The sequence below is a fragment of the Scardinius erythrophthalmus genome (assembly GCF_964197995.2).
Source record: "Scardinius erythrophthalmus genome assembly, chromosome: 8".
Classification (NCBI taxonomy): domain Eukaryota; kingdom Metazoa; phylum Chordata; class Actinopteri; order Cypriniformes; family Leuciscidae; genus Scardinius; species Scardinius erythrophthalmus.
The window spans coordinates 34378047-34405515 of NC_138228.1; the positions used below are offsets into that span (position 1 = coordinate 34378047).

Below are 27469 nucleotides of genomic sequence, written 5' to 3' on the forward strand. Positions count from 1 at the left end.
AATTAGCGTTGTAGGCCTCCTCTCAGTTTGAAAGTCATTCTTTATGAGGCTTCCACTCTTCATGTAAACAGGTGTGAGCGTTGTTAGGTCTCCTCTCAGGGATGAGAGTAATTTTGCTGAGATCTCTTTTCCCCATGGCTTCGTTAGTAGCTATGTTTAATAGGATTAACAGCTATTTTTAAGAGGAGAAGTAGCTTTGAGTTGTAGGCTCTCTTTTGAGCCTCCTCTATCTAGCTAGCCTTCAGGTGGAGCACTGTTTGGCTGCTTCACTTTTTAGAGTATTTTTTGTTGCCTCCGTTCCCCGGAGCTCCTTAGAGCCTATATTTCCTGACAACTTCCTAGTTACAGTATTGTCTTGTGATAATTTTAATTATGAGCCTCCTCTCTTTTTGGAGAGTCGTTCTGCTGAGGCTCCCGCCATCTAGAGCTCCGCACGCACAATAACTGAAGGTGCAGGCTCAATTTAGAGCCTCCTCAGCCTAGATTGCCCAAGAGTAGTTTTTAGTTACTGTGCTGTGCTTAGGCAATACTTGGAGTTGTAGGCTCTAATAGCCTCCTAAGTTAACTGCCTCTAGGGTCTCTAGAGTCCCTTGCTCCCCAGAGCTTATGTATTTTTACCCGTGAGTCTCTTAAGTGGCATTATCTGTATGGATAGATCAGATCTCCTCTATCTTAAGAGTCATTCAGATTGGCCAGTACTCCCCTTGGTCGAGAGGGTATCTATATAGAGTTCTCCACTCTTCTAGCTATGTCAGAGCTGTCCTTGTGGTCGAGCTTCTTTAGTACTCCGCTCGTTTGAGAGGGTCGGTTTACAGAGTTCTTCGCACCCCAAGAGTTCCCCTGCTCCGCTCGCTGGATAACGATAGGCCTTCCTGTGGCCTCTTTATATGCAATGTAGTATCAGGCTGAAAGATTCTTGTGAGCCTCCCGATAGACTTGCTTTGGTAGAGCTTGGTAGGTACTACCTTTATTGAGGGTCACTATGGCAGAGATCTTAGCTTCCCCAGAGCTATTTTTATGGGATGAGCATCCCTTTTGGGATGAGCAGCGTCACTCCCCTCACTTGGAGGGTCGTTATGTGAAGTCTTGCTTCCCAAGACGCCTGTCTCTGGAATACGATGTGTTGTGGTTACTGCCATAATGCAATAATGATAGAGGCGAAGTGTGGAAATCCTGTTAAGCAGACAGGTTGTAGCCTGACAGGGTTAAGATAGAACAAAGTTAGCCTCTCCCTGGTGGTTCTAGGGGTCGACGTTTAGGTCCTCCTGAAATTGATAGGCCAGGATCCCTTTTTTGCCCCTTGTCATATTTTCTTAAAGGAATCTTTCCTAGGATAATGATTGCAAGTTTGCCCTGAGTCAAGTCCTTCCGTTTGACCTTGCGAGGTGAATGGTAAGATTGTACTTCCTCATTGAGGCATGTAGCTTGGGCAGTGGCTGTAGTAAGTAATGTCATCAACAGTGGAATACTGGTATGAACCTTTATGGAATTTAACTCTGGCTTTTCAGGCCATTTGAGTTCATTTTCTTGTGCTTAGTCAGCCAGTCTGGCATGCATTCTCCTCAGCGGCGTGGGCGTTTGTTCCCTATTAGCGTCCTAGGATGCAGTGCATGTTCCCGTTCGAAAGGGAATGTGTCGGGTTACAAATGTAACCTTGGTTCCCTGAGAAGGGGAATGAGAATGAGACACTGCGTCTCATTGCCATGCTTCTGGGCTGCTTGCATGGTCCCTTCAGATGAAGAAGTGGATGACATGTTCTCTAGGCTCCCTTTTTATATCTCACTGTTGCACGTTGGATTCAGTGTCTCGTTACCTTTCTCAAGGAACCAAGGTTACATTTGTAATCCAAGACGGTTTCCATGAAAACATTTTCTTAGCACTTTGTAGCCTACCAAGTGATGCAAGTGAAGTATTGGACAACAAAACATATCTTAAAAAACAACAACAACAACAAAATGTTGTGCTTTAAAATGTAAAATCAGTTACATGAATTAGAATTTTTGTAATAGCTACAAAAATTAAAGTGGGTTCCCCAAAAAATTATACATAGGGTAAGAACAATAAATAATCTTATAAATGTTTTAGCCTTTCATATAAAATATCATAATATGTTTTATCTGTTGGCATAAAGCAGCTTATGTGCACTCACAGGACACATTTAATAACATGCATATTGATCAAGGTCTGACAACCCTTGGTCAACCACCCATGGTTTTACTATAGTAAAAGTAGTAGCCATGTTTTTTTTTGTTTTGTTTTTTTTGCGAATTGATTATCATTTTTATAACCACGGTTTTACTACAAATAACTTTGTTAAACTATGGTGAGTGTAGCAAAACCATGGTTAATTTGTGGTTACCGTGTTTTAACTGTGATAACCATTTTTTCTATTATTTGTTGTAATTTTTGTACGTTTTATTGCAAACAATTTTTTTACTGTTATTTTAATAAATAATTAATTAATTAACTTGATGTGATTTATACTTGGTTTTAATAAACAGTATATTACATAGTGTAAAAATACAAAATAGAATTGCATTTGGTCTCTCTTTTTTATGTAATGTTTATTTAACCAGGAAAATGTGACAACATTAACTGTAGCAGTTTTTTTAAACAGAAATGGTGGTGTGTTGAACATACTGTTCTGATGACGCAAGAGTTGCAACTATGGCAGCTGAGAAGGCCATTCTTTGTGTTCTTTGTGAAGAATTTTCGGAGCCTGATGAAGTCGGTATAAATATGTGTTTAAACATACAGTATGGCGTTTTTCGCCAATAGGGGTCGCTAACCTATTTACAATAACAAAGGCGTAGATTGATGACGCAACATTTGCTAAGAATTATGGATCTTGTTGTCAACGTCAAGCCGACCGATCTAAAAATGTTTATGGATGACTGAATACATCGATGCTTTTATCATGACTGTGATATGAAGCAGTTCGGGATTGCTAAGAGACAGCTATCAGCTCCAAACGCGACGCGAGTCCCACGGATATAAAAGGAATATGGACATTTCATTCTACCGAACTACACTCAAGTGCAGAATTACTACTCACAGGTCAGTTTATTAGACAAATTAAACTTGTGAGGTAACGCAGCGCTGTTTCACTTGGTCTAACATTACACTAGCACACTAAACTGCATTTGAATGTGTTTAAATGTATGTGTTAGTCTGTCTGTATGAGACTAGCAGTAAACTAGATCAACATTAGAATAACATACAGATCATATTCTGACATTTTATCATTGTTGAACATTGATTAGTTTTATGTAAATGTGCTCACCTGTTTAATAAAGTAAATGTAGAAGCGATCAAAATCTCGGACGTGGAGCTCTCGTTTATATAATGTCTATGGGAGCTCTCAGCATCTCGAAAACACCGCGCTGATATTGATTCTCGGTTTAGTTCTCCTTTTTTTATCCAAAGTCTGCTTGCCATGGTCCATAATGTTTAAACGAAACAACAACAGTGTGCAAATAGACATTGCGAACTACAAAGTTGTCCGTGTCAGTCGCTTTGGTTACTATCAGACGGCTCTGGTTCATAGCTCTGGTTGCCATGGACGAGCGGAAACCAGGGACAACGCGGATATGACGCCATTGGCGGCGACAAAACGGAAATAAAGAAACGGGACGTTTCTCGAATTAAATTACAAATTTCTCCTGGTTTGAAAGTTGTTGGAAACAGTCGGGATAATGTAAGTACACAACTAAAAAATATATATAACATAGATATAGTGATTTTTGCTATTTTTAAAGCAAAAAAGTTACATATTGTGCCTTTAATACTACAAAATATGCCCGATGTTACAGTTACTGCACTTGCCGCCCAGAACAAAAGAGAACATCCCAATCGAGTGAAGGGTTTGCTGGAACTGAAATGTATGCACACATCTTACCTAATTCAGACTAAACACATCTATTAAGCCTCACATACTGACTTTATTTGTAGTTCATACTGTTTTAATACCCTGTATTTTCTTCTCATTTTTAGGAAAATAACTTAATTACCATTGTTTATTTCTATACCAAATGTCATACACTTGCAATGAAGCTAAAAATATAAACAACTACATCATTATGTTGATATCCTATATTTTTACAATAAAACTTACTACAAACATGTCTTCTAGAATCCTCAGTTGTTGCGTATAACCGAGCTGCATCGAACACATTTGTAAATTACTTTCCTTGAACCCATTGTGCGAGTTCACTTTAAAACCGCGTGCTTTATATACATGTTGCTGCTGATTGGACTGCAGTTCTGACACACCCACCAAACAAGAGAAAACGTATCTCAAACCCCGTTGCACACCGGTACACGCCGTTTCCACCAGGAAACATGACGTTCAACCCGGAAATCGTAGCAAAACGTTGCGCACCGTTTTGAACTTGAACGTGCCCCTGTTTCAAAGGTTACAGCTGATTCATTAAACAAAGACAAGAATGTAGTAAAGTAGTACTACAAATGTAAAACTGAACTTAAATGATAGCAACATTTGATTTTAAATAAAGGTAATTGGTGAGACAAAGTTTTTTCTTCTTTTAGACAGGACTTTCATTATTTAAGTTTAAATGTTGTATATTTAATATAAATAATATATATTTAATAAATACAATATAATTACATAGGCATTTCTTTCTGTATGTATTTAATTATTTAACAAACATGTACACTCATTCATAAATTATTATAGTACACGTAAAAATTCATAATTTATATATTATATTTATAATAGGCTATATTATATTTCGCTGCGTGTCATATCCGCACCAATAATAAAAAAAAAACTATAACATTATTTAGCCTTTATTGCTTCAAAGAAAAAGAATGCCTTTTTTAATTCACCTTATAGGACTACAATAAAACCAGGTTGATCGCGAATTAAAGCGCTCTGTATCTGCTGCTCACTCGCATTCGTCAACAGTTCATGTTTAAATAAGGCCAGGTTGTTGACAATCATACACACTGCTCAAACATTCTAAAACTAAAAACCAGTTGAAACAACTGTATTGAACACTTCAATTTTTTTTTTTTTTTTATGAAAAACCTTTAAATACATTAGCTACAATATTTATAATTAAATTAAGCTAGGACCTATTTGGACAGAGATTTATCCTGAAAGGAATTTTGCCTTTGACTGTTCTCATTATTTAAGTTTAATGAATGTGTTTGTATATTTAATAAATATATAATATTACATAAGCATTTCTTTCTGTATGTATAGATTTCATTATTTAACAAACATGTACACTCATTCATAAATTATATTTATACATGTACAAATTCATAATTTCAAGTGTAGCTTAATGTTTGTTTTTCTGTATTGTCTATGACCTTCGTTACTTGATTTATATTTGATAAACCTTTTTTAATCAAATAATATAAAATAATTACTAATAGAAGTATTTTATTTAAATATGTACTAAAATTTTATATTGATATAATAATTCATTTTGTTGAACAGACCTGGGGAACTATTGATGACGTCACCGGCTCAGATTTGCTTGACCAATCGGCTGAAAAGGGCGTCTCATGACCGCCCACATGTGCAAAATGGATTTGAAGTCATTTATCCGTTTTTGTACCCTGGAAATCAAGAGTTCTCAGGAGAGCACAAGTTGAATTTGCTCAGCGAGTTTACTCTGGTGCAGCCAAGGGGGTAATCCATCAGCCGGAAACTGAAGCTTCCCCGGGCACCGCCATTGATTAGCAGACCATCACCTGCTGTTAGCATGCCATTGACTCCCATTCATTTTGGCGTCACTTTGACAGCGAATAACTTTACATCAGGCGTTTAAAGACTCCATTTGTCCATTATTTATTTCTAAAGAAACACGACAATGTATAAAAGGCTCCATTACCTTGTATCTTACGTTATGGCCCCATAGAAGCCGTTTTTGTAAAAATAGGCTAACGATTGCGTCATAACCACGCGACTCTCTGTCACACAGCAGAGAAATTACTGTATAGAGCTGGTAAGTCCCGCCCATCCGTAAAACCCCAAGTGGACCTCTAGGTTGAAAAATCGTCAATGCAAGTGAATGTGAGATAATAAGTATTTTCTGGTCCCGTTTGAATTGTGCCATGAATGTGAACATATGTTGTCTGTGAATTTTTTATATAATTTTTCATGTAACGAGTTTGACAGTATATGGTATGATTCTTTGGCTAGCAGTTGTGGAAAAGACATAACGAGAAAGACTACATGTCGCCTGTGTGACGTCACCCCATAACACATTTTCCCTCCACTTATCAAATCACGGTGCTAATGCTGCGATAATCTATGGAGACAGATCGAGATGTCTGTGTGTTTTGTACCCAAATGTCACCATTCAAACCAAATGGGCTGTTCTTTCTTCAGATTCCCGTCTGAAAGCAGCGAAGAGTTCCAAACTTCTACCCGCTAAATTGTAGCATTCTTCACACGAAAAATGATATTAAAAATTCACAGACAACATATGTTCACATTCATGGCAAAATTCAAACGGGACCAGAATATAATTATTTTCTCACATTCACTTGCATTGACGATTTTTCAACCTAGAGGTCCAGTGGGGTTAGCGGAAGGGGCGGGACTTACCAGCTCTATAGACAGGAGGAGAAGCTCGCGGGCAATCGGGAGGACGTGGAGGCAAAATGACAAAATAATTTATCAGAATACTTAGCAAAGGTTGCCCCTGCTCCTAGCTCATGGGACACCTCCAACTCACACTCTCTGTCTCTGCAAGTTTCGGAAGGGAATGATTCAGATTTCTCTTGGCACAGCTACTAGAAGACAGACGGGTTGCTCACGTCACATCTACGTCGTCAAGCTCAGTTTGAGTCTGCGCAATACGCTCGACCATCAGGAAGTGAGAGCTTCTAATTGACTTCACTTTTCTCCGTTGAATCCAAAGGGGTCGCTGTGTCCATTTCTTTTACTGTCTATGGGTGCAGCTCGGATACAAGGGCATATTTAATGAGCATCATTACTCGACGCTAATCACATCGGGTTATCTGATATAGGCGGGCCAGAGGCGAGCTAAACAGATGATGACAGCGCTGTGACGTCGAAGTCATTAGTAAACATTGCAGGATGGCTATGCATGAACACCAGTTGTTTGAAACGGCTTTGGCCGCTACAATGAACAAGCTATGTATGACCAATGGTAATTTTAATAAAAGCCGAGTCCTAACTCAAACTGTCATAATATTTCAATTTTACCCTATAAAAATGAGGATATTACATTTTTTACAGATAGGCCTACTGTTTTTGTTCAATTCAGCCCATATCTCTGCATCCCAACTCAAGCTACTGCTACTGTCAGCCCAAGCTACTGTCGAATGTGCATTTCTATCTTAAGAGACAAAACATGTAATATTAATATTTGCTGAGTGCACTGCAAACTGTGCCAAAGATAAGTGCCATCAAAGTGAGGCAATACAAACCTCTTTCATGATTTGAAACAATATCACCCGTTAGAACATGCAGAAACTAAGAAATGGATTTTTCTATTAAGATATTTATTTTGTTAAGGAAAAAAGACTTCAAAAACCTTAGATTTGTGAAATGTTCACCTGTTTGGCCATATGGCCCAGCCCTAGAGCATTAGAGCATGAAAAAGATTGCCAAAACACTACAAATTTAAATTGTAATTTATTATTTTATCTTAAGAAAAAAATTAGAAGACAGAACCCTGGCTGTCCAAGTGAATGATGCTGTGAACATTTTGAAAGTGATGTTAACTAAGTTCTGAGTAGGGGTTTACATGACTTCAAATGACCACACTTTACCAAAACACCACTTTATTAGCAAACACAGAGAATTGAAGTGTGTGAGTTTCCCCCATCAACCTGAAACAATGAGGTATTACAGTGATTTTTGATATCTTGCAATTGTTGTACATGCAAGCAGAAGACACAGTATTACTATTCAAAAGTGAAACAATGATTAACAACATGACACAGTGATACAATAGCAAAACCGAAACATTTAAGACAGGTATTGCATAGGTTAAAACAAACAGAATGTAATTTGTGAAAAGTTCATTTCAGGTTTTTCTTCCACAAGGATCAAGTTACCTTTAAACAATACAACAGTACAACAAGAACTTAAAATAGAAAGCTTATTCCTTCGATTTGCCTCCAAACTGTCACAAATCCCTACTTTGAAAGAGTGACTAAAGAAGAATGACCGAAGAAGAATAAATCCAGGCAGTAATAAAGAAAACATTACAAAGAATGGATGTTTGGATGTTAAACAAAACAGGATGTCCATTTGTGCAAGTCTTTCACTCAATATGCATATACATCTGCATTCAGAAAGTATTCAGATCAAGATAAAAAAGATAAAAGCTGAAATATCACATTGACATGTATTCAAACCCTTTGCTATGACACTTGAAATTTAGTTCAGGTGCATCCCATTTCTCTGGATCATTTTTGAGATGATTTATTTTAGTATAAGTCGGCAACATGACAAAATGTGAAAAAATAAGGTTTCTGAATCCTTTCTGAATACACTGTATAACTTCTCGGGTAGATGCTCTATTCATACTTTGCAAAAGGTTCAGCGATACAATCATTTGTCATTCAGTGATAAACTTCTCAAAAGTGCTGCTGAAGAAAAAATCTTAAAGAAAAGTGCTTCAATTTTGACTCATGGCTCAAAATGTTTAAATAGGGCACTAATGAAATATGGTGTTTCGGTGACATCATTTTCTATGTTCAACCCACGGTAACAGAGTACAAGAGGATCAGGAAGTCACTGAATCTGCCCTGTCTTATATCTCAGCTTCAGTGGCAGTAGTTCACAAGCCTAAACCTACAGGTAATAGGAACATTCTTTGATATAACTGTTTTAATGTGCTTTCACCATTGAAATCTATTGAAATTGAAATCTAAACCAAATCACAGGCATGGCTTGAAATACTTTACTGATCCTATACCCATGTTAAGTAACTAAAAAATAACGCTTGGCTCAGCCAAGACAATGTGAGGTATATTAAACACTTTCTAGTGTTTCAGCATGAAAGCTGACACTGGGCTTTATAAATGTTAATTATCCCTGAAAATACCTATACTCATTTGGTTTTGTTCCAAAAAAATATTTCTTCAATATGTTCAAGAAATGTAATGATCTGATTAAAAAGAGAATAAATCATATCACAGGAAGACCAAGCTGATTAGATAACAAGATAACAATGTCAAATACAACAACAACAACAAATAATAATAATAATGCAAGGATGAATCTTTCACAATAAGACCAATAATGTGCTTTAAAAGGGATAGTCCATGCCAAAAATAAATAAATAAATAAAAATACAGTTTTTGTTCATGTTCGTATGGCGGTACGCTGGAAGTGATGGTTTATAAACTATAAGTATTTTTCTTACACCTATTGGTTTGCTTCATAAGATTCATCCACTGGAGTCATATGGATTACCATCCCGATATCTGTGTGTTCTTTTTGAAGCGTCAACATTCGGACACTCAAACACTCAGAGATATTTGGAAAAAAATATTTGTGTTCATCTAAAGAAAGATAAACATCTGGGGTAGCATGAGGGTGAGTAAATGTTGAGAGAATTTTTATTTTTGGGTGGACTATCCCTTTCAGAGATAGTTCCATGCTGACTTTAATAGTAAGATACAAAATTAATAGCCTGTTTATTTTCTAAGGATGAAAAATTGTGTGTTTAGGTTAACTGCTGCACATGGTTTCTACAGCAAGTCACTTGGCTTTGTAAACTTACTTGTCTCTATCATCTAAAGGGTTTGATTTATTATGTCAGAATTTTCCTCAGATGTAGCCTAACCTTTACCCTTAGTTGCAGTGTAATGTGAAACAAGCACAGTGATGCTGAAGCAACATGATTTCACTTGAACTGAAGAGTAACAGAGGCACTGGGGATTATGTAATTATTACATAATATCCTATTACATGCATTGAAGCTAAATGCAAACTGGGTTCATTTAAATGGTCCTGCTCTTTTTAAGGAATGCAGACCGGGGTTTTGTCTCTATGACCATCCATGTACAAACAAACATGCTCAACAATGAGTTTTACACTGATGGAAATATGCCTAATGTTACATTCGTCACTTAGTTAGCTATCTGACCAGCCGTGGCTCGTCTGTAAGGGAAGGGGTAAATATAGACCTCTATATAAACTGAATCGTAAAATTGTTCAGATTTTTTTTTAGATATTTTTCTAATTTTCAAGACTGTTTTATGTCGTAATGTGAGCAGGATATATTAAACTGTATTAATTTGAATAATTTTGCCTAATTGATTAATTATTTATAAACAAGTTGATACTAAGCGAGCCAGAGGGTGCCCGAGTCTTCCCCAGCTCTACAGCGCCCCACAATTTACCCAACGTAAATCTGTGTTGAAAAATGGAACTACAGCGCGCTCTAATTGAAAGCCATTGAGGCATTTCCTGCCCTGCTTATTTTCACATTAGCTTACGTAAACCTCGCTCCAGACCGAGACAATATCAGTCAGCTATGTGTATATTAGTCTGGTCTGCATCAGGTCAGTAACTAGTTGGCTTGCCTGTTCTTCATATGTAGGCTAGAGTATATTACATTAAAGAAAAGACGTGTGAATAGCCTAGTTGTGTTTGTTTTATGCTTGAGAACGAATAGACATGGCTTTATTGTCCACATGGAATTCCTCCACAACTTGTAATATGTTACAACATTCGGAGGCAATAAATACTAAAATAGCGTTCTATGCGTGTGTCGTGTGCACTTAATAGAGCGCCCCCTCAGGCAGAAGAACGCAACTAATGTACTGCGTCTGTTCAGCGATTACAATATAGGCTATAGCTTACAATTATTATTATTTTTTATCATACACTGGCGCTAAAACCCAGAATCTGCCCTACCTAAATTTACGGTTGCGGCTATACTGATATAAATTGAATTTCCCTTTCTCTAACGTAACCTGACATCAATTAAACCACGACAAAAAGCACAGACCAACAACAAACAATGGTGTTCAGTTTACGACAAAAAAAGCACAGACAAATAAAAAACAATGGTGTTCAGATAACGAATATGTGGTATGCTACGTATACGTTTTTCACGGAAGGTCAACCTCAATGTAACGTTATACTGCTGGAGAGATTACTATGGTGAAGGCTTGGCTCGTGATTATTACTTTGCCAATTCGCCAATGGAAGGCTCGTCACATAGCCTAATTAATATTCTCGAGCCAAGCATCGTCATGGCAGAACGGCTGAATCGCGTAGGCAACTAAATAAAATGGATCCAACCGTTTTCCCATTCCCTCGGAGGCGAAATTTTAAACCTGTGGCGTCTTACTCTGTAATTACTTCCATTGTTGTTGTCCCAAAATTCACCTCCTCCGACACAGTACCTGATGGCAAACTGCAGTGTTCCCCCAAACTCCATAAAGGACGGGGTGATGATTTTGAAGCTAAACTTGTCCGTGTGTCCGTCACAAGAACGGGGGACGTAATACGCCAGAATATCCACAAATGTCGTCCAGTTATTTAATGTGTACCTCACATAGACATTTTTCTCGAAAGCCAAATTAAGAACTCGCACGATCCCCGAGATGCTGAACTCATCAGCCTGAACAGACTCCAGTAAAACATTCGCTGCAAGAACTCTGTCCAGGAAGTCCGGCAGGGATCCTGGATTGGTGAAGAGCAGCTCCATAAACACGGACTGGCTTGATGTGTTGGACTTGTCGAAATTATTCAAGTGGAGAGCTCTGGCTTTTTTGAATTTGTCAATAATGCGGTCTGGAACCTCAGGCATATCCGTGTCATCGAAGTGTTTGATAGAAATCAGGTCCAGTCCCAGAGCGTCAGCGAATCGTACCTTTTTTTGACAGCTCGGGCTCCGGTTTCTTGCGATCTCTAATTTGGCTCTTTCAGCCGGTGTGGGGAGAGACTTGCACCTGCGGCGCAGCGTCGGGCTTAGTGGGGGCTTCAGGAAGGACTCTCTTCCTCTCGGCTTTTTATTCACAACGCTGATTTCTAATGGTTCACAGTCTCCATTCATATCCTCCTCTCCCTCCATATCTTCTTCTCCGTCCTCCAGAGTTTGCTCTGATGGTGCCAAGCTTCCGAACAGCCCAGCCATACAACTGTAGTTTCTGGGGATGCAGTTCTTGGGAGGCAGCATTACCACAGCATCGGTTTCCATAAAATAGTCTTTGAAAATGTTTCAGTTGAGGTCTGATGTTAAGTGTCCTTCTGCATTATAGGCTACTGAAAGAGTGGAAGCTCCGACCGTTGATGGCACTGCGGATACCTGAACCAATCTTGGTGGATGCTGCTGCTGCTGCCTGCTGCCGGCTGAAGCCTACTATGGCAAAGCTTAGGTTATGAATATTAAGTAGGTCAAATGACGTTTCATGTTAACCTTCGTCAATCGTGAGGTCAAGAAACGTAGCCTACCTAATATTCATAAGCCAAAAAAGCTTTGTTAATTCGCCAGCTGACTAGCACTCATTACCAACGCTGACCTTTCAGCCAATTGTACTAAGCGAAGAAGGGCTCGTTTTTTTTCTAATTAATATTCATGAGCCCCATCGTCACCATAGTTGAATTCCCTGACTGTCTGACACACCCCCTCAGCAACTGCGTGTTGTTGAGGGGTCCGTGCGTTCGATCACGTCTCACAGTAGATACAACGCAGCAGTAGCACTTCTGAGTAAAATAGACTTTGGTTTTTAAAAACGCTTGGGAAACCTTTTCATTTATGAGCCTGTATATCTGCTCTCCGGTATTCATTCAGTAAAGCTAAAAGAGGCATGCGAATTTTTTTTTTACAACAATAAAATAATCTAAACATTCTAAATGCCTCAAATGGAAAGCTCATATTACAAAATAATTTACCAAAACTTTAACACAATTGTATAAGCAATGATTAATTTAATTTTAACATAATTTGTTTTTAACATAAGGCTCCTTCAAGCGCCGACATGCGCCTTGCCTCGTCTTTTTTCCACTACGTCATCCTCTCCAACGGTTGTCATGACAACAGGACTCCAAACATCCGTTCACATAGTTACTTCACACAAAATACCATTTTAAACATTTAAACTTTTTTTTTTTCAACTTACAGTACTAAATTTAAGATTTTAGAGTTGTTAAAACAACGTAAGTTGGCAGTTTAAGTTATTTAGACTACTTGTTGCATGTTTTATTTGAATGACGCATTACGCATGTATTTGCTGTTTCAGTCTTTCCGTAGTTCATTATGGTAGCCTAAAAATCATTAGGAGAGGTAAGTTAACTCAAGGCTCAAATTATCTTTACAGAAAGTGTTGTCGTTGTTGTTGTCTTAGACTGTGACTGAAGCTGTCCGGAATGAACATCACCGAAGCCTGTGCATCAGACGAAACTGATGCTGAGAAACAACATGCGACTATTGACCGCGCAAAAGGGAACACAGAGTCTTCGTGCAGACAGTATGTCAATGAGTTGTTGGATCTCAGTGAAGAGGATTATTGCAGGGAGCACAACATGCATTTGTTTCAGAGCCGCACTGGCTGGGAAGACGCTGTGAGTCACAGAAGAATTACACTTGTGCTTTCCCCTGATCTGTCTTTTTACATTGCTGTAACGTTATATTATTTAGGTAACGTTAAAGTTAGGCCTAGGCCTATACTCGCTGTCCCTTTTTGTATCTGCTATATTTTGTCAGTAATTGTTTACCATATGGGAATTAATTATATAATTCAACTTATTATAAATCTCATATATGATGACAATAAAACAATATTTATTTCGAAAATATGACCAAGTTACATGTGTACTAACATTTAGAACAACACACCGACTAGGAGAGTGTGTTGTTCTAAATGTTACTATGTCATTTGGTCACATTTTCTGTATAAATATTTATTTTATTATTGCCAATCATCAACTGCGTGTTGTGTATCATCTTTACACAATCAAGTTAAGCTGGGTTGCTACAAATTTCTGTGTAAAGACACAATGAGATGGGAGGAAAAAAAATTGGCAAATGTTTTGCGTTCCCACGAGAAACTTTCCTTTCATTCGCAAAATGTTTACATTCCCCTGAGAAACTTTGCGTTTAATCGCAAAGAACACAAAAGTTTTTCGAGCAACTGCAAAAGTCTTTGTGAGCGAATACAAAGGGTTTGCGAGCGAATGAAAAGTTTGTCAGGAGAACCAACAATTTGTGAGCGAACGCAAGTTTCTCGGGGAACATAAAATATTAACGAGAGAACGCAAAAGCACTAACTTACTATTTATATTTTTAACACTATCATATGTTTTTCCACCACCATGTCTCATTTGAGGCTCCACAGTTGCGAGATTATAGCTCGCAATTCTGAGAAAAAAGTCAGAATTTCAAGTTTTTACCTCACAATTCTGACTTTATAACACGCAATTGCAAATTTATTTCTTACTATTCTGACATAAATCTAGAAAAATTCATAATTACAAGATGTAAATTCACAATTGTGAGGAAAAAAAAGTAATAATTGTGAGATAAAAAGTCGCAATTATCTTTTAATTTGTGTTATTCCAAGGTGGAAACAAGCTTCCATTGTATACTCAGTTTCATGTTTACACATTAACCACATAACATTATTTCTGAAGTTATACTGTGTAAATGCAACTAAGTTCTCTCTGTTCAGAATTGAACAGTCACTGAAAATGCATATTTTGTGTAAAGTATTTGTAAACTTTTTGTGGTATGCATTTCAGATGCACCTTCATTAGTGTTCCCACATTTTAAATATTGCATCTGTTAATAATTTCAGAGTTACAAACTGCATTTTTTTAACAGGTTGAAGGTTGGGGGAGATTGCCTCCTTTTGCTGTATTACTTCAACTGCAAAGGAAGGGGAAAAACAAGCAAGACATCATAGACTCTCACTGTCTCCTGTGTGCAGACCTTAAACTTTCTGATCTGCCCATTTATTACCCTGCTGGAAATGCTCTGAAAACTGCACCAACCCTTCAGGATCTTGCCAAGGAAACTCAAAATACCGTTTGTGCCCCTACCTCCTCAGATGAACTATACTCTTTCAGCCTATCTCTGCAAAATATGTCAGGGCCATTAATCAACAAATTGCTTTCTGGAGATGAACAGTGTAAACAAAATAAATTACCATCAGTCTGCCATTACCATACCGAACCATGCCAAATGCTGAAGGAAAAGAGAGTTGCTTATAGCATCAGAAGCGTTAGTGTGTTGCCACCTGTCCGAGAGTTCAGAAACCTAAGGAGCAACAGTGTTTTTAAAAGAGCACAGTCAACAGACTGGCACCAAGCAGAAGTCACCAAGGCCATGATGCCCGGGGCCGCTGGTGCCACAGGAAATGTCGTTGAGGTCCTCACAAACTTTATCCCGGGAGAGAGCAACTACAGGTTTAAAGGATCTCACAACACAAAACATTGTCTATCCCAGGACAGCACTCAAATGCTACCAACTTTTAACATCACTTTTCAAAATAAGTATGAATTACCTTCCAGCACTGTGGGCCGAAACCTCAGGCAGGAAGAATTGACAAGGCCTTCCACCAGAAACAACACCAGTTATAGATTGCATTCTGGCCACAAAACAAGAGATCTGAAAAGACCCGAAGCTCATCGACTAATGCTGACTGGAACTAGGGTTCGCATGCCTGTGTGAATATTACTAATGGAGTACAGGTAAATAGGTGTTGTAATTCCTTTTTTATAAACAGCATAAGACTGTACTATATGTGTGCTAAATGAAGATGTTATGCAACATAAAGAGATTTTCCAAGTATGCTTGTTCTTTTTTTTGAGACTGCAGGATACTTTTACTCGGAACCATGCCAAAAACAGCTTAATACAGGTGTGCAAACTAGTGAAGTCCCTTCTGTCCTTATACAGCTTTGAATAATAAGATATAAGATTCCATGACAATTGGAAAATTTGTCCTATAAATCTGTGACCAGCTGTATGTGCCAAAATGACTTGATTTACAACAGAATCATTTGTTGACACTAATATTTGCTCTTGACAATAATAGAGAATAGAAGAAAATAATAAATCACATTATGGTATTAGTGTAATATAAACAACAGCATTATGCTTGATTTTTTGATTAATGGCCAAAAAAATATTCTCTGCAGTTTATTTTGCGGTTTCATGTGCATCAGCATAGCCTAAACAACAGCACATAGCCATAAAGTACAAATGACCAGCCTTCAAAGAACAAAAATAATCATTATATCATTATTAATATACATAATTATAAATAATGTCTTATACCAAGTTAAGTTAGAAACATGTTGATAATGACAAAACAAAAAAAGCAACACAAAAGTTATTGGCACAAAAGAAATGCATGCACTCTACAGAGAAACACGAGCTTAGCTGACTCTTTCAAGTTTTCTATAGGAAGTTTTTACTATGACATCATTGCCTAAACAAAATTAACACATATTCATTTGCAGCATTTATTCCAAAATCTAAATAACATTTTAATGAATGTAGTGGTTGAATATGAGAGTCTCTAATGTTTGGCATGAAAATACTAAAGCTCTTTTGCAGTTACAATGTTGAAAAGCAGCCAATGTAACGTCATAAGGGAAACAGACACTGCGTCACATTCTACTTGTGGAATTTCCAAATATATACATTAAGTACATTAAGCGCACACATACACACACACACACACACACACACACACAGAAAATAAAGCTATGGTTGGCTTTCAGTGTAGTAAGGCCAAGGAGTAGTGAATGAGCTAGTGATTTTACACCACACTTAGAGATGAAAGATTCAAAATAACCAAAACCAAATAAATATACACATTAAAATTTCTTACAAAAATGAAGAAAATAAAAACTCAAACAAAAGGACAGCAATTTTGACAACAAAGTTAAGCAGCACTGTGAATTCAGTATCTCCATCAAAAGCATATTAACACTTAAATTAAGGCATCAACAAAAAGGTTAATACAGCCAGTTTAAACTGGTATTTGAAATCATTAGAACATATCCCATCGAAATTGACACATGCTTTTAACGAAATATTAAAGGTTTTGTTTTACTGTAAACTTTTGCGATTTGAATCTACTCACAGTACAGAATGCCAATCACAGTAAACAAGAGCAATGTCCCAGCTCCTCTTTTTAAGGAAATGTGACATCTTAAACATGCATAATATGCAAATTCATCTGATTTAGGATGTAAAGATTAAAATTGATATGCCATAACAGTCAGCAAGAAATATTTACATGAATTCTGTCATGAATCAAGACCCAAATTTACTCACAGTGACTAGTAGATGGGTCTAGAGCATTGCACAAATAAATGTAACATAAGTTGTTATACATCACAAAGCAAACAAACAGCCCAAGGTTTAGAAGAAAAAAAAAAAAACCTATAAAGACAAAAAGACTCTAAGTCATCTAAACATCAGACTGGAAAGTACACCTACGAGACAAGACATTTTACATGTGAAGGAATGTTAATAATTTCTGATTTCTTGACTTGTTTTACACACACACACACACACACACACACACACACACACACACACACACACACACACAACATCAGTACCAACTTACTACACATCCCCATGAGAGGCTCTGACCTGATCCACTGCAACAAACAAAATACTTTAAGGACTACCGATATATGTTGAACACTGATAATGAGGTAATAAAGTGCTGCAAAGGTATACTCACACATCCTTAGATTTGGGCAGATATGCTATACCTCACTGTTGAATTATGCCTAAGAAGCTTCTACAAGTATTCATACAAATATTATCTGACAGAAATGAGTTCTAGATGATTTTAAGGGACTGTTTTTAAGTTATGCCACCCTTGCTGAGGGAGATACTAGGAATGACTCCATTATGTAAACTAAACCAATCAAATCACATTTTGGCTTTCTCATTGTGTCGAAACAATGAGATGAGCTCCTCGCTCGTTTGGGTTTCCACCGAGCTAAAGTGAGACTCCATGTTCCAGGCCAAGTCTGCTGAAAGAAAGTCATCGACTGCTGTCTGGGTCTCATTGCTAGTGTGGAAGAGGTGGCCAAGGCTGTGAAAGGAACTGGAGATGGTCTGAGTTTCAGCACTGCTGAGCCTCACCTGCCCATCATGGGAGCAAGGCAGAGAAAGCGGAGCAGGCCTGATCTCAGTCTGTGTTTCTGTGTCCGAGGACTCTGTGCTCATGCTGAAACTAGACTGCCTGAGGATACTCCCAAGGGGCATGTGCCCACTCGTTTCTAGCAGGAAGTTGAGGTCTGTCTGGGTCTGGGTGTCAAACATCTCCAGCTCCAGGTCATTTGGTTGCACCCTTGTTCCAACGTCACTGTTGTGCCCATTACCGAGGTTGTCAAACAGCAGGAAGTCAGTCTGTGTCTCAATGTCCAGGAGTTCCAAAGTTGTCTCGGTGTTCAGACTGTTCAAGCCACTTTCTTCTGTCTGAGTCTGAATGTGTGTTGCATTAAGGAACTCCTCAAAGTCAAAGTCAATACCAGTGTGATGCGGTTCATGCGCAGCTAAACCTGAACCACAGCTCGAAGCTGCCCCAGTTATGGTGTCAGATAGTATATTCTCAAGGTCACGAAAGAGTATCATGGTCTGAGTCTGGTTGTCTGCAACTGTGTTTTGGTGCAAAATGTCAGTCTGGGCCCCAAAACACATGGATGCAGCAGCCTTGTCCTCAAAAAGCCCCGCTCCAGTGCTGGTTAGATGATCTTCTAAACCACTGGTTCTAAAAGTCGCATCAGCCGTTGCAGTCTGAGTGGAGACACTGAGTGTATCAGTATCAAAAAGATTTGTGCACATCGCTTGGTCCATCTGGCTTTCATGCAGTGGAGCTACAGAACAGCTTGTTTGTGTTTCTCGGGTCACATTAAAGGACGAGAAACTGAAAACATCTGTCTGTGCCCCAATGGAAAAAGTGGCTTTGAGTCGTGAGGGTAGTGTCTGGGTTTGCACACTAATAGGCAGCTGAATCTGAGCGCTTACACTGATGTCTGTCTGAGAGCAAGAGGATACTGAGGCCTCACAGCAGGGGGAAACAGTCGCTGGTCCAGCATCCATCCCTTTGTTGAGGTATGAGATGTCAGTTTGAATGTTTGTTGAAGTGCTTTTGTTGTTTGGACATCCCAAAGAGACTTGACTCTCAAGACTGACCTGTACTCCTGTGCTAAAAGTTTCTGGGCCCGATGTAGGTGCAGGAGAGGTCTCTTTGAAAGTCTTGTTGTTCAGATCAGGCACGACTGCGCCGACCGACGGTGACAAAATATGCACAGTGTTTACGGACCCTTGTGCATCCACAGACAAGACCAACAACCTCAAGGCACTACTCTCTGCAGAGGGGAGGAGAACAGGCAGGTGGGTGAACTGCATAACAGGAACGTTGACTATGGCCAGTTTGGGCTTCGGGAGAAGGAGCTTCTGGATGTTTCCAGGTTGGTTAGAGTTGTGTTGTGCTCTGTCTGGGGCTTCAGAGACTAGTATGGTTGAAAATGCTCCTTCAGTGAGCTTTTTCTTAGAGTCTGGAATTTCGTTTATTTGTTCATCAGGCATACCATTTGCTGCACTGTTTGACAATCTTTCCATCTTCCTCTTTTTCACTGGAGGATACCTAGAAGACAAACACTCTGAGCATTTTAATAAGACACACTATGATTAACAACCTTAAACTAGGACATAAGATATTAATAAAAGATAATGTCCTAGGTGAGGTCAGACATGATATCTACTAGAAAGAAGATTATTATCATGATTTAAGCAAGCCACAGGGGAAATCATAGCATCTTTTTCATGTTTTCCCCATTACAAAATATACCAGGACTAAAACACAGTTTTAATTCTTAGCCAGATAAACGGAGTACCTGTGCTCCTTGGGAACCTCGTGGCCTGTTCTGTAGACATGAGACAGCAGTGCTGCTCTACTGGCATAAGGACAACCACAAGTACAGCTGTATGTCCTCCCACAATCCTCAGCATGTCTCCGCAGGTCCCACTCAGTGCTGTAGCCATTACTGCACTTCAAACACTTGTGCTTCTTTTCTGCATGCATCTTCATGAAGTGCTATGCCATTAGTAAGATTAGAAAACATGTTTGTTAGCAGTTGTTTTCCTAGCAGGACATAAAATATATATCAAGCTATAGCAGTGGTTCCCAAACTTTTTGGCGTACCCCTTGAGGCACTTCACATCCTTCTGCGTACCCCCTCTCTTCCACTTAGACTGCAGTCACACCTTTACCACTACGGGACAATATTTCCCCCCTTAAATTAATTTTAAGGTGCATTTTTTACCCTTATAAATGCAAAGTCAGGTGAAACTAGTGGTACGGTGGTATAAAGGTAGTATGAATGCAATTACAAAGTCATAAATAATGTTATAAGATGTTTTAAATGAAAAAAAAAAAAACTGTTATGGTCCTCTTCCCACATTATTACTATTCTACACAGAATCCATTGGCTACCTGTTTGCTTTCGTATTCAATACAAGATACTCCTTACACATTTAAAGCCCTTCATGGTCTTACCCTTGCCACCGCTGCTTGGGTGGATGCAGTCAGTTTGGGCTCCAAAAGATTATTTAATTTGATTGGATGTCATGTATTTGATCTTTTACGGCACTACCATTTTCCTGTTTTTACATTAGAGGTGGCATTTTGCCTGTTAGAAATGCATGTTAGAAATGCAATGATATTTTTACTTGATATGCATAACCCTACTAGTCTATCACACACCAGAAATAATTGCAAAAACAGCCAGTCAGTCTGCAGGGAGCCGGCAAAGGAAACAAGAACGAAAGAGAAGCCGAAACTTGCGTTACCATCTAAGGTGAGGAAATTGTTGAAAAAGAGGTCCCATAACATCAACTATATGGAAGTGGTTTGGGTTTCTTAAAACCAATGAAATGCAGATTAAGGGCCAGTTCACACAGAATAAGTTATTATTAGGGAAGCAAAGAAAATAAAATTCTGGGCCAAAACCCAAAATTGCGGATGGATTTGGCTGGAAACCGAAAATAAATAAAAATAAATTCATCATAAAAATGAATCACAATTATTTAATAATCAGCGCTCAAATAGTTCAAATTGAGTTGTACAAACATTTTAATTGCACATAAAGCGTTTTTTTTTATATAATTTTTGTATTGGTTGTACCTCTTCAAATATTTGAGATTTTTGCTGCAACCACTGACTGGCATGAAAAGCAAGTTTCAGTTAAAAGTTTACGTAATGTTATTCTATTTTTGTTAACATATATTCTAAAATTGAATAAATTAGTCATTGTCGAGATATTTAAGCTGGCAGCATTATCACATTATATATTGAATTTGTGATAAATATCAATATCGATCAATATAGAAAAAAAACATTGTGATCTTATTTTTGACATATCTCCCAGCCCTAACTTAAGGAACAGTGAGGAAAAAATAATACAACCCCAAATCAGAAAAAGTTGGGACACTGTACAAATTGTGAATAAAAACAGAATGCAATGATGTGGAAGTTTCAAATTTCAATATTTTTTTCAAAATACAACATAGATGACATATCAAATGTTTAAACTGAGAAAATGTATCATTTTAAGGGAAAATAAGTTGATTTTAAATTTCATGGCATCAACACATCTCAAAAAAGTTGGGACAAGGCCATGTTTACCACTGTGTGGCATCCCCTCTTCTTTTTATAACAGTCTGCAAACGTTTGGGGACTGAGGAGACAAGTTGCTCAAGTTTAGGAATAGGAATGTCCCATTCTTGTCTAATACAGGCTTCTAGTTGCTCAACTGTCTTAGGTCTTCTTTGCCGCATCTTCCTCTTTATGATGCACCAAATGTTTTCTATGGGTGAAAGATCTGGACTGCAGGCTGGCCATTTCAGTACCCGGATCCTTCTTCTACGCAGCCATGATATTGTAGGCTAATTGATGCAGTATATGGTCTGGCATTGTCATGTTGGAAAATGCAAGGTCTTCCCTGAAAGAGACGACGTCTGGATGGGAGCATATGTTGTTCTAGAACTTGGATATACCTTTCAGCATTGATGGTGCCTTTCCAGATGTGTAAGCTGCCCATGCCACACACACTCATGCAACCCCATACCATCAGAGATGCAGGCTTCTGAACTGAGCGCTTATAACAACTTGGGTTGTCCTTGTCCTCTTTAGTCTGGATGACATGGCGTCCCAGTTTTCCAAAAAGAACTTCAAATTTTGATTCGTCTGACCACAGAACAGTTTACCACTTTGCCACAGTCCATTTTTAATGAGCCTTGGTCCAGAGAAAACGCCTGCGCTTCTAGATCCTGTTTAGATATGGCTTCTTTTTTGACCTATAGAGTTTTAGCTGGCAACGGCGAATGGCATGGTGGATTGTGTTCACCGACAATGTTTTCTGGAAGTATTCCTGAGCCCATGTTGTGATTTCCATTACAGTAGCATTTCTGTATGTGATGCAGTGCCGTCTAAGGGCCCGAAGATCACGGAGAATATGGTTTTCCGGCCTTGACCCTTACGCACAGAGATTGTTCCAGATTCTCTGAATCTTTGGATGATATTATGCACTGTAGATGATGATAACTTCAAACTCTTTGCAATTTTTCTCTGAGAAACTCCTGATATTGCTCCACTATTTTTCGCCGCAGCATTGGGGGAATTGGTGATCCTCTGCCCATCTTCTGAGAGACACTGCCACTCTGAGAGGCTCTTTTTATACCCAATCATGTTGCCAATTGACCTAATAAGTTGCAAATTGGTCCTCCAGCTGTTCCTTATATGTACATTTAACTTTTCCGGCCTCTTATTGCTACCTGTCCCAACTTTTTTGGAATGTGTAGCTCTCATGAAATCCAAAATGAGCCAATATTTGGCATGACATTTCAAAATGTCTCACTTTCAACATCCTTTTTTACTCACAATTTGTACAGTGTCCCAACTTTTTCTGATTTGGGGTTGTAGAATGAAACATGCATACAACAATGGCAAGTACCTGTTTAACAAGCGAAAACTGAGAAAAGGGCCTGTGTGGTCCTCTTGGGCAGCCTTCTATTGGGCAACAGTAGAGCTTTTGTGAATCCTTAATGTCCTTTCTTACTGTAGGGTTGACCAGACCTTCCTGAAATCAAAAGAAACAGTGAGAAATGACTTTAAAAGATCAAAAAGAAACAACAAGGATATTGCTTCTTGTGTCAGTGGCAAAAAAAGTCTTGGTTACATATGTAACCTTGGTTCCCTACTGTCATAGGTGTCAACGTCATACTGTCATACTGTTGTGTTGCCGCAAGCATGTTATTTTTAACATTTAATTTATTTAGCCTATTGTTAAATTGCAGTTACGAAGGTTTTATAGTGTAATATGACTTATTTATCATGCATAATGCACACAGTCCTGGCTCCGCACATCGGATGACTGCGTTTCATTTACATGTTGAATTAGGCTACCCTGCGATTATAAATTGTATTTTAAATTGTGATAGTTCTGTTACATATGGAGGACGAAAGCAGTAAAAGCCATACATAAATAAATACGCAAATTAATGAATACATAAATAAGTCCACAAAAAATATCTACATATATATATATATATATATATATATATATATATATATATATATATATATATATATATATATATATATATTACCTAAATCCACATAACTCCTAACTAAATACATATATAAATAATTAAATGTGTGAGGAGATAAATAATTAAATAAATAAAATAAATTTGACCTCATAATGTGATTATGCAAATGAGTTCTGGAAAGAAGTAGCCTGGCTTATTTTCTCTTCTTACAACAAACTTTTTATTTTTGAAATAGCCTAAAGAATGTACTGTTTTTGATTTGTGATACCGGGTCAAAAGAGATGGACGACAGATTAAAACTTCTAACTCTATGTGGCCAGTTTAATCTCCATAAATGTAAAGTCACTGATTCTAAGCCCAATTTTAGGCTTTTCTGTGTTGATTTTAAGTTATTCTATGACTCTCTTTGTTAATCAGCTAACAAGAAAGCCACTAAAACTGCTCTGTTGTTAAAAAAGGGTTTCATTGTTACCTCCTGATTTCCTGAAGATGACAAAAAAAATTCTTTCGTTGTTTCACGTTATTTATTTCTATTGATTTTTAATCATGTATTGTATGTTTAATTTCTATTGCTTTAAATGTTTTATGAATTATTTTGTTAGTAGACTAGGCTATCTCTTACTGTATCTTGTTTGAAAATGTACTTCATTGCCTTATTCCTTATCCTATTTTTTTTGTGTGCGATACGTGTGTCCACTGTGATCTTTGTTCAATTTAAAAATAATAATAACAATAACAATAATAATAATAAATTAATTGGCAGACGCAGACGTGATGTTCATTGAGACGAGTGCATTTTCAAAGATGTAATATAAAAGAGCCGATCGGAATAATTCAATGCATTGTCGGTTGATAGGTGTTTAACATCCTCAGGATAGCGTTAACAATGTGGTTTCTCTAATATTATGACACATGCAGTCAAGCAAATTAAGAGTCAAGAGTTCAAAGTAAACTGTCATGGCAACACTTAAGTTTCATTAGTTAACTACATTAACTAGGCTAGCATGAACTAATAATGTACTGGACTTATACAGCATTCATTAATCTTTGTTCATTTTAAATTCAACATTTACTAATAGCCTACATTATTAAAATCTTGTTAACATTAGCTAACGCACTGTGAACTAACATGAACAAACAATGAATTACTGTATTTTTTATTAACTAACGTTAACAAAGATGAACAAATACAGTAACAAATGTATTGCTTAAGGTTCACTAACATGAACTTAGTGAACTAACTAATGTTAACTAATGAACCTTATTGTAAAGTGTTCCCATTGACATTGAGTGTAAAATACAAAACTAGTGCATGTTATATTAGCTAGCTTTGTTTTAAATAGAATAAAACATTTGATTGTCATTGAATTCGGGAAAAATCAGAAAGATATACTATATAAAGACATAGCATATTCTATGTGTCTATCTTCAGAGCACACTTTCATATTCACTATCAAACAGAGTTTGGCTCCAATCCTGATCGAAATCACCTGCTGCCTGTATCTTTCGAGTTATCCTGAAGACTCGGGTGTATTTGATTAGGGTTAGACTAATCTCTTCAGGAAAAAGTAGATGTCGAGGGCCAGAATTGCCCAGCCCTGATCTAAACATTGCACACACAGACCTAACAGCATGGTGACAGATAAAATGTAAATACATCAAATTATGTAAGAGAATACTAAAGTTGTATTAATCCTGTCTTCTGCTCTCCTAAACTAAAACATTTAACGTTAACTTACTGGTGCACAACACTTATCCTAATAGTAACAGTTCAGTAGGCCTAATTCAAATACTATTCATTTGAGTTCACGCACGAAAGACAATTAACGTTACAATAAACAGACTCAGGTGAAAAGACATAAAAACTTCAAATAGCAAATGTATCATGGTGTTGTACCTTGACTCTGTGGGACTTGACCAGATGCATGTTGAGTGCTGGAGTGTTAGGCAGAATCTTCCCGCATCCTTCCACCGTACAGAGGATGTTGGTCCGCACTTCTTTGGTGAGCTCTGTTATGGAGGGTTTGATAATCTCTCTGTCTTGTAAAGGCAGCTTCTCGCTGCATTTTTGTCTTTTGTGACGGCTATCGTTATTGACTGTTGAAGCAGCCATGATTCAACACTCTACAACAAGACACATTCACTTCCAGGACATGTCGCATAGCAACCAACTCACCACAGATAGTCCCCGTACATTCACTTCCGGATGACGCACACGCCCACATGCAGCTCAATGTAGCGCTGGGTGTACGTTAACTGTACTTTCTCTATAAATTAAGCAACTGTTTACAAACAAACGCTCTGCGACTGCATTTTACGGGTCCTTTTTGCACCCAGCAAAGAACTGTGACGTCGTTTGTCGGGTAAAACATCATGAGACCAGCAGCTCTATTAAAACGAGAAGGGTCTGGCTGCAGACTTGTCAAGTAACCTCTGGGCTGGGATCCGTGTTTTTAAAAGAAGTCTCTTCTGCTCACCAAAGCTGCATTTATTTGATTAAAAAAACATTCATATTGTGAAATATTATTACATTTTAAAACTGCTGTTTTCTACGTGTGTGTATATATATATAAGCTGAATTTTCAGCATGATTACTCCATTCTTCAGTGTCACGATTCTTCTGAAATCATTCTAGTATGATGATTTAGTGCTCAAGAAACATTTATCATTATTATGAATGTTGAAAACAGTTATTTACATTTTTTATTTTAGGATTATTTGATGGATAGAAAGTTCAAAAGAACAGCATTTATCTGAAATAGAAAGCTTTTGTAACATTAAAACAAAAGTTTGGGGTCAGTAAGATTTTTATTTTTATTTTTTGGGGGTAAGAAATCGTCAAATCAAGTCACCTTTATTTATATAGCGCTTTTTACAATCCAGATTGTTTCAAAGCAGCTTTACAGAGATAACTGGAAAATAATGCAACAAAGTTTGTTTCCAGAAGAAAATAGCGTCACAGTCCAGCTTAAGTAAGCTCAGTGATGTTTCATTTTTGTTGGAAAAAAGTCATTAATTTAGTTTTATATAGGCCTAGCTGTTCTGGAGAAAACCGTGATGTCATCGTCCAGCTCAGTTCAGTTCTCATATAATGGTATCAATGCAGGTAGATCAATATAATATTGTTGATTATTAAATTAAATGTCCCCAACTAAGCAAGCCAAAAGCCAATGGTGACAAAGGCGAAAAAAGGCGACAGTGGCAAGGAACCAAAAGTCCATCAGGTGGCAGAATAGAGAAAAAAACATTGGGAGAAACCACTCGGAGGGCCAGTTCTCCTCTGGCCAACAAACGAACAGTGTATGATTATGATTCAGGCAGCATTATAGGTCAGAAGTCAGATTGGATTGGAACGTTCAGAATATTTATCCAGTTTCACCTGGTTGAAGATCGTCACGCTGGAATGGAGATGGGTTTGTTGAGGATCAGTGCCGATGGCTGTTGTGTCGATGAGGCCTTCACAGGGGAGAGTCTAGTTGACACAATCTCTGCTGACACTTCTGGAATTTGACCACGTTGTGGTCGTGTCCAGTAGGCGCAGGTCCTCCATCTGATCTGGATCCGCCCGAATATGGTAACCTCCGGATAAACAGAGAGACTAATATTAGCTTAGATGCCATTCTTCTGTAACATCGGGTACATTGGGTGTTATAGTGTTCTCAGTTCCAGCTGACCTAATGAATAAGCTATTCATTTAACGTGTTCACACTTACAAATAATCGGATAGAGTAAAGATATTTGGCGTGCTGTCTGAAGGGCTCCGAGCTCTGTATTTTGGCCCGAACCCAGAGTACCCTGTACCCCCGTATCCCTGGCTGTGATAGGAACACTGTAAAGAGGTTGCTGTAAATTTAACTTACTGGCAGCTGGATGCCAGTAATTTACTGTAAAAATATTTACAGTATTATTACT

The 27469-nt window shown here is 37.9% G+C and overlaps 3 protein-coding genes across 3 annotated transcripts; 1 reads left to right on the top strand and 2 right to left on the bottom strand.

Moving 5' to 3' along the window:
• Positions 1–7780: 7780 nt before the first annotated feature.
• LOC308694662 (protein phosphatase 1 regulatory subunit 3E) lies at positions 7781–12170 on the bottom strand (the record flags this gene model as incomplete). Its single annotated transcript, XM_081372313.1, has 1 exon — positions 7781–12170. The coding sequence occupies one exon, from the start codon at positions 12168–12170 to the stop codon at positions 11250–11252; it is 921 nt and encodes a 306-aa protein (XP_081228439.1). The 3' UTR covers positions 7781–11249.
• Positions 12171–13178: 1008 nt separating this feature from the next.
• On the top strand, positions 13179–15760 carry cUnh16orf46 (chromosome Un C16orf46 homolog). Its single transcript, XM_081373332.1, has 2 exons — positions 13179–13534; positions 14793–15760. The coding sequence occupies exons 1-2, from the start codon at positions 13340–13342 to the stop codon at positions 15639–15641; spliced, it is 1044 nt and encodes a 347-aa protein (XP_081229458.1). The 5' UTR covers positions 13179–13339; the 3' UTR covers positions 15642–15760.
• A 320-nt stretch (positions 15761–16080) lies between these two features.
• atmin (ATM interactor) lies at positions 16081–25712 on the bottom strand. The gene is made up of 4 exons (XM_081372185.1): positions 25455–25712; positions 22960–23085; positions 19843–20042; positions 16081–19592 (listed from the first exon to the last, which is right to left on the bottom strand). The coding sequence occupies exons 1-4, from the start codon at positions 25668–25670 to the stop codon at positions 17870–17872; spliced, it is 2265 nt and encodes a 754-aa protein (XP_081228311.1). The 5' UTR covers positions 25671–25712; the 3' UTR covers positions 16081–17869.
• Between the last annotated feature and the right edge of the window lie 1757 nt (positions 25713–27469).

What these genes read in the sequence shown, in the direction of transcription:
- cUnh16orf46 (XM_081373332.1), top strand. Translation starts at nt 13,340, where the DNA reads ATGAACATCACCGAAGCCTGTGCATCAGACGAAACTGATGCTGAGAAA. An exon ending in GCACTGGCTGGGAAGACGCT is followed by an intron (nt 13,535 to 14,792) that starts GTGAGTCACAGA and finishes TTTTTTTAACAG; the next exon opens with GTTGAAGGTTGGGGGAGATT.
- atmin (XM_081372185.1), bottom strand. Translation starts at nt 25,670, where the DNA reads ATGGCTGCTTCAACAGTCAATAACGATAGCCGTCACAAAAGACAAAAA. An exon ending in AGTTTTCGCTTGTTAAACAG is followed by an intron (nt 20,043 to 22,959) that starts GTACTTGCCATT and finishes CTAATGGCATAG; the next exon opens with CACTTCATGAAGATGCATGC. An exon ending in GAGGTTCCCAAGGAGCACAG is followed by an intron (nt 19,593 to 19,842) that starts GTACTCCGTTTA and finishes TTTGTCTTCTAG; the next exon opens with GTATCCTCCAGTGAAAAAGA.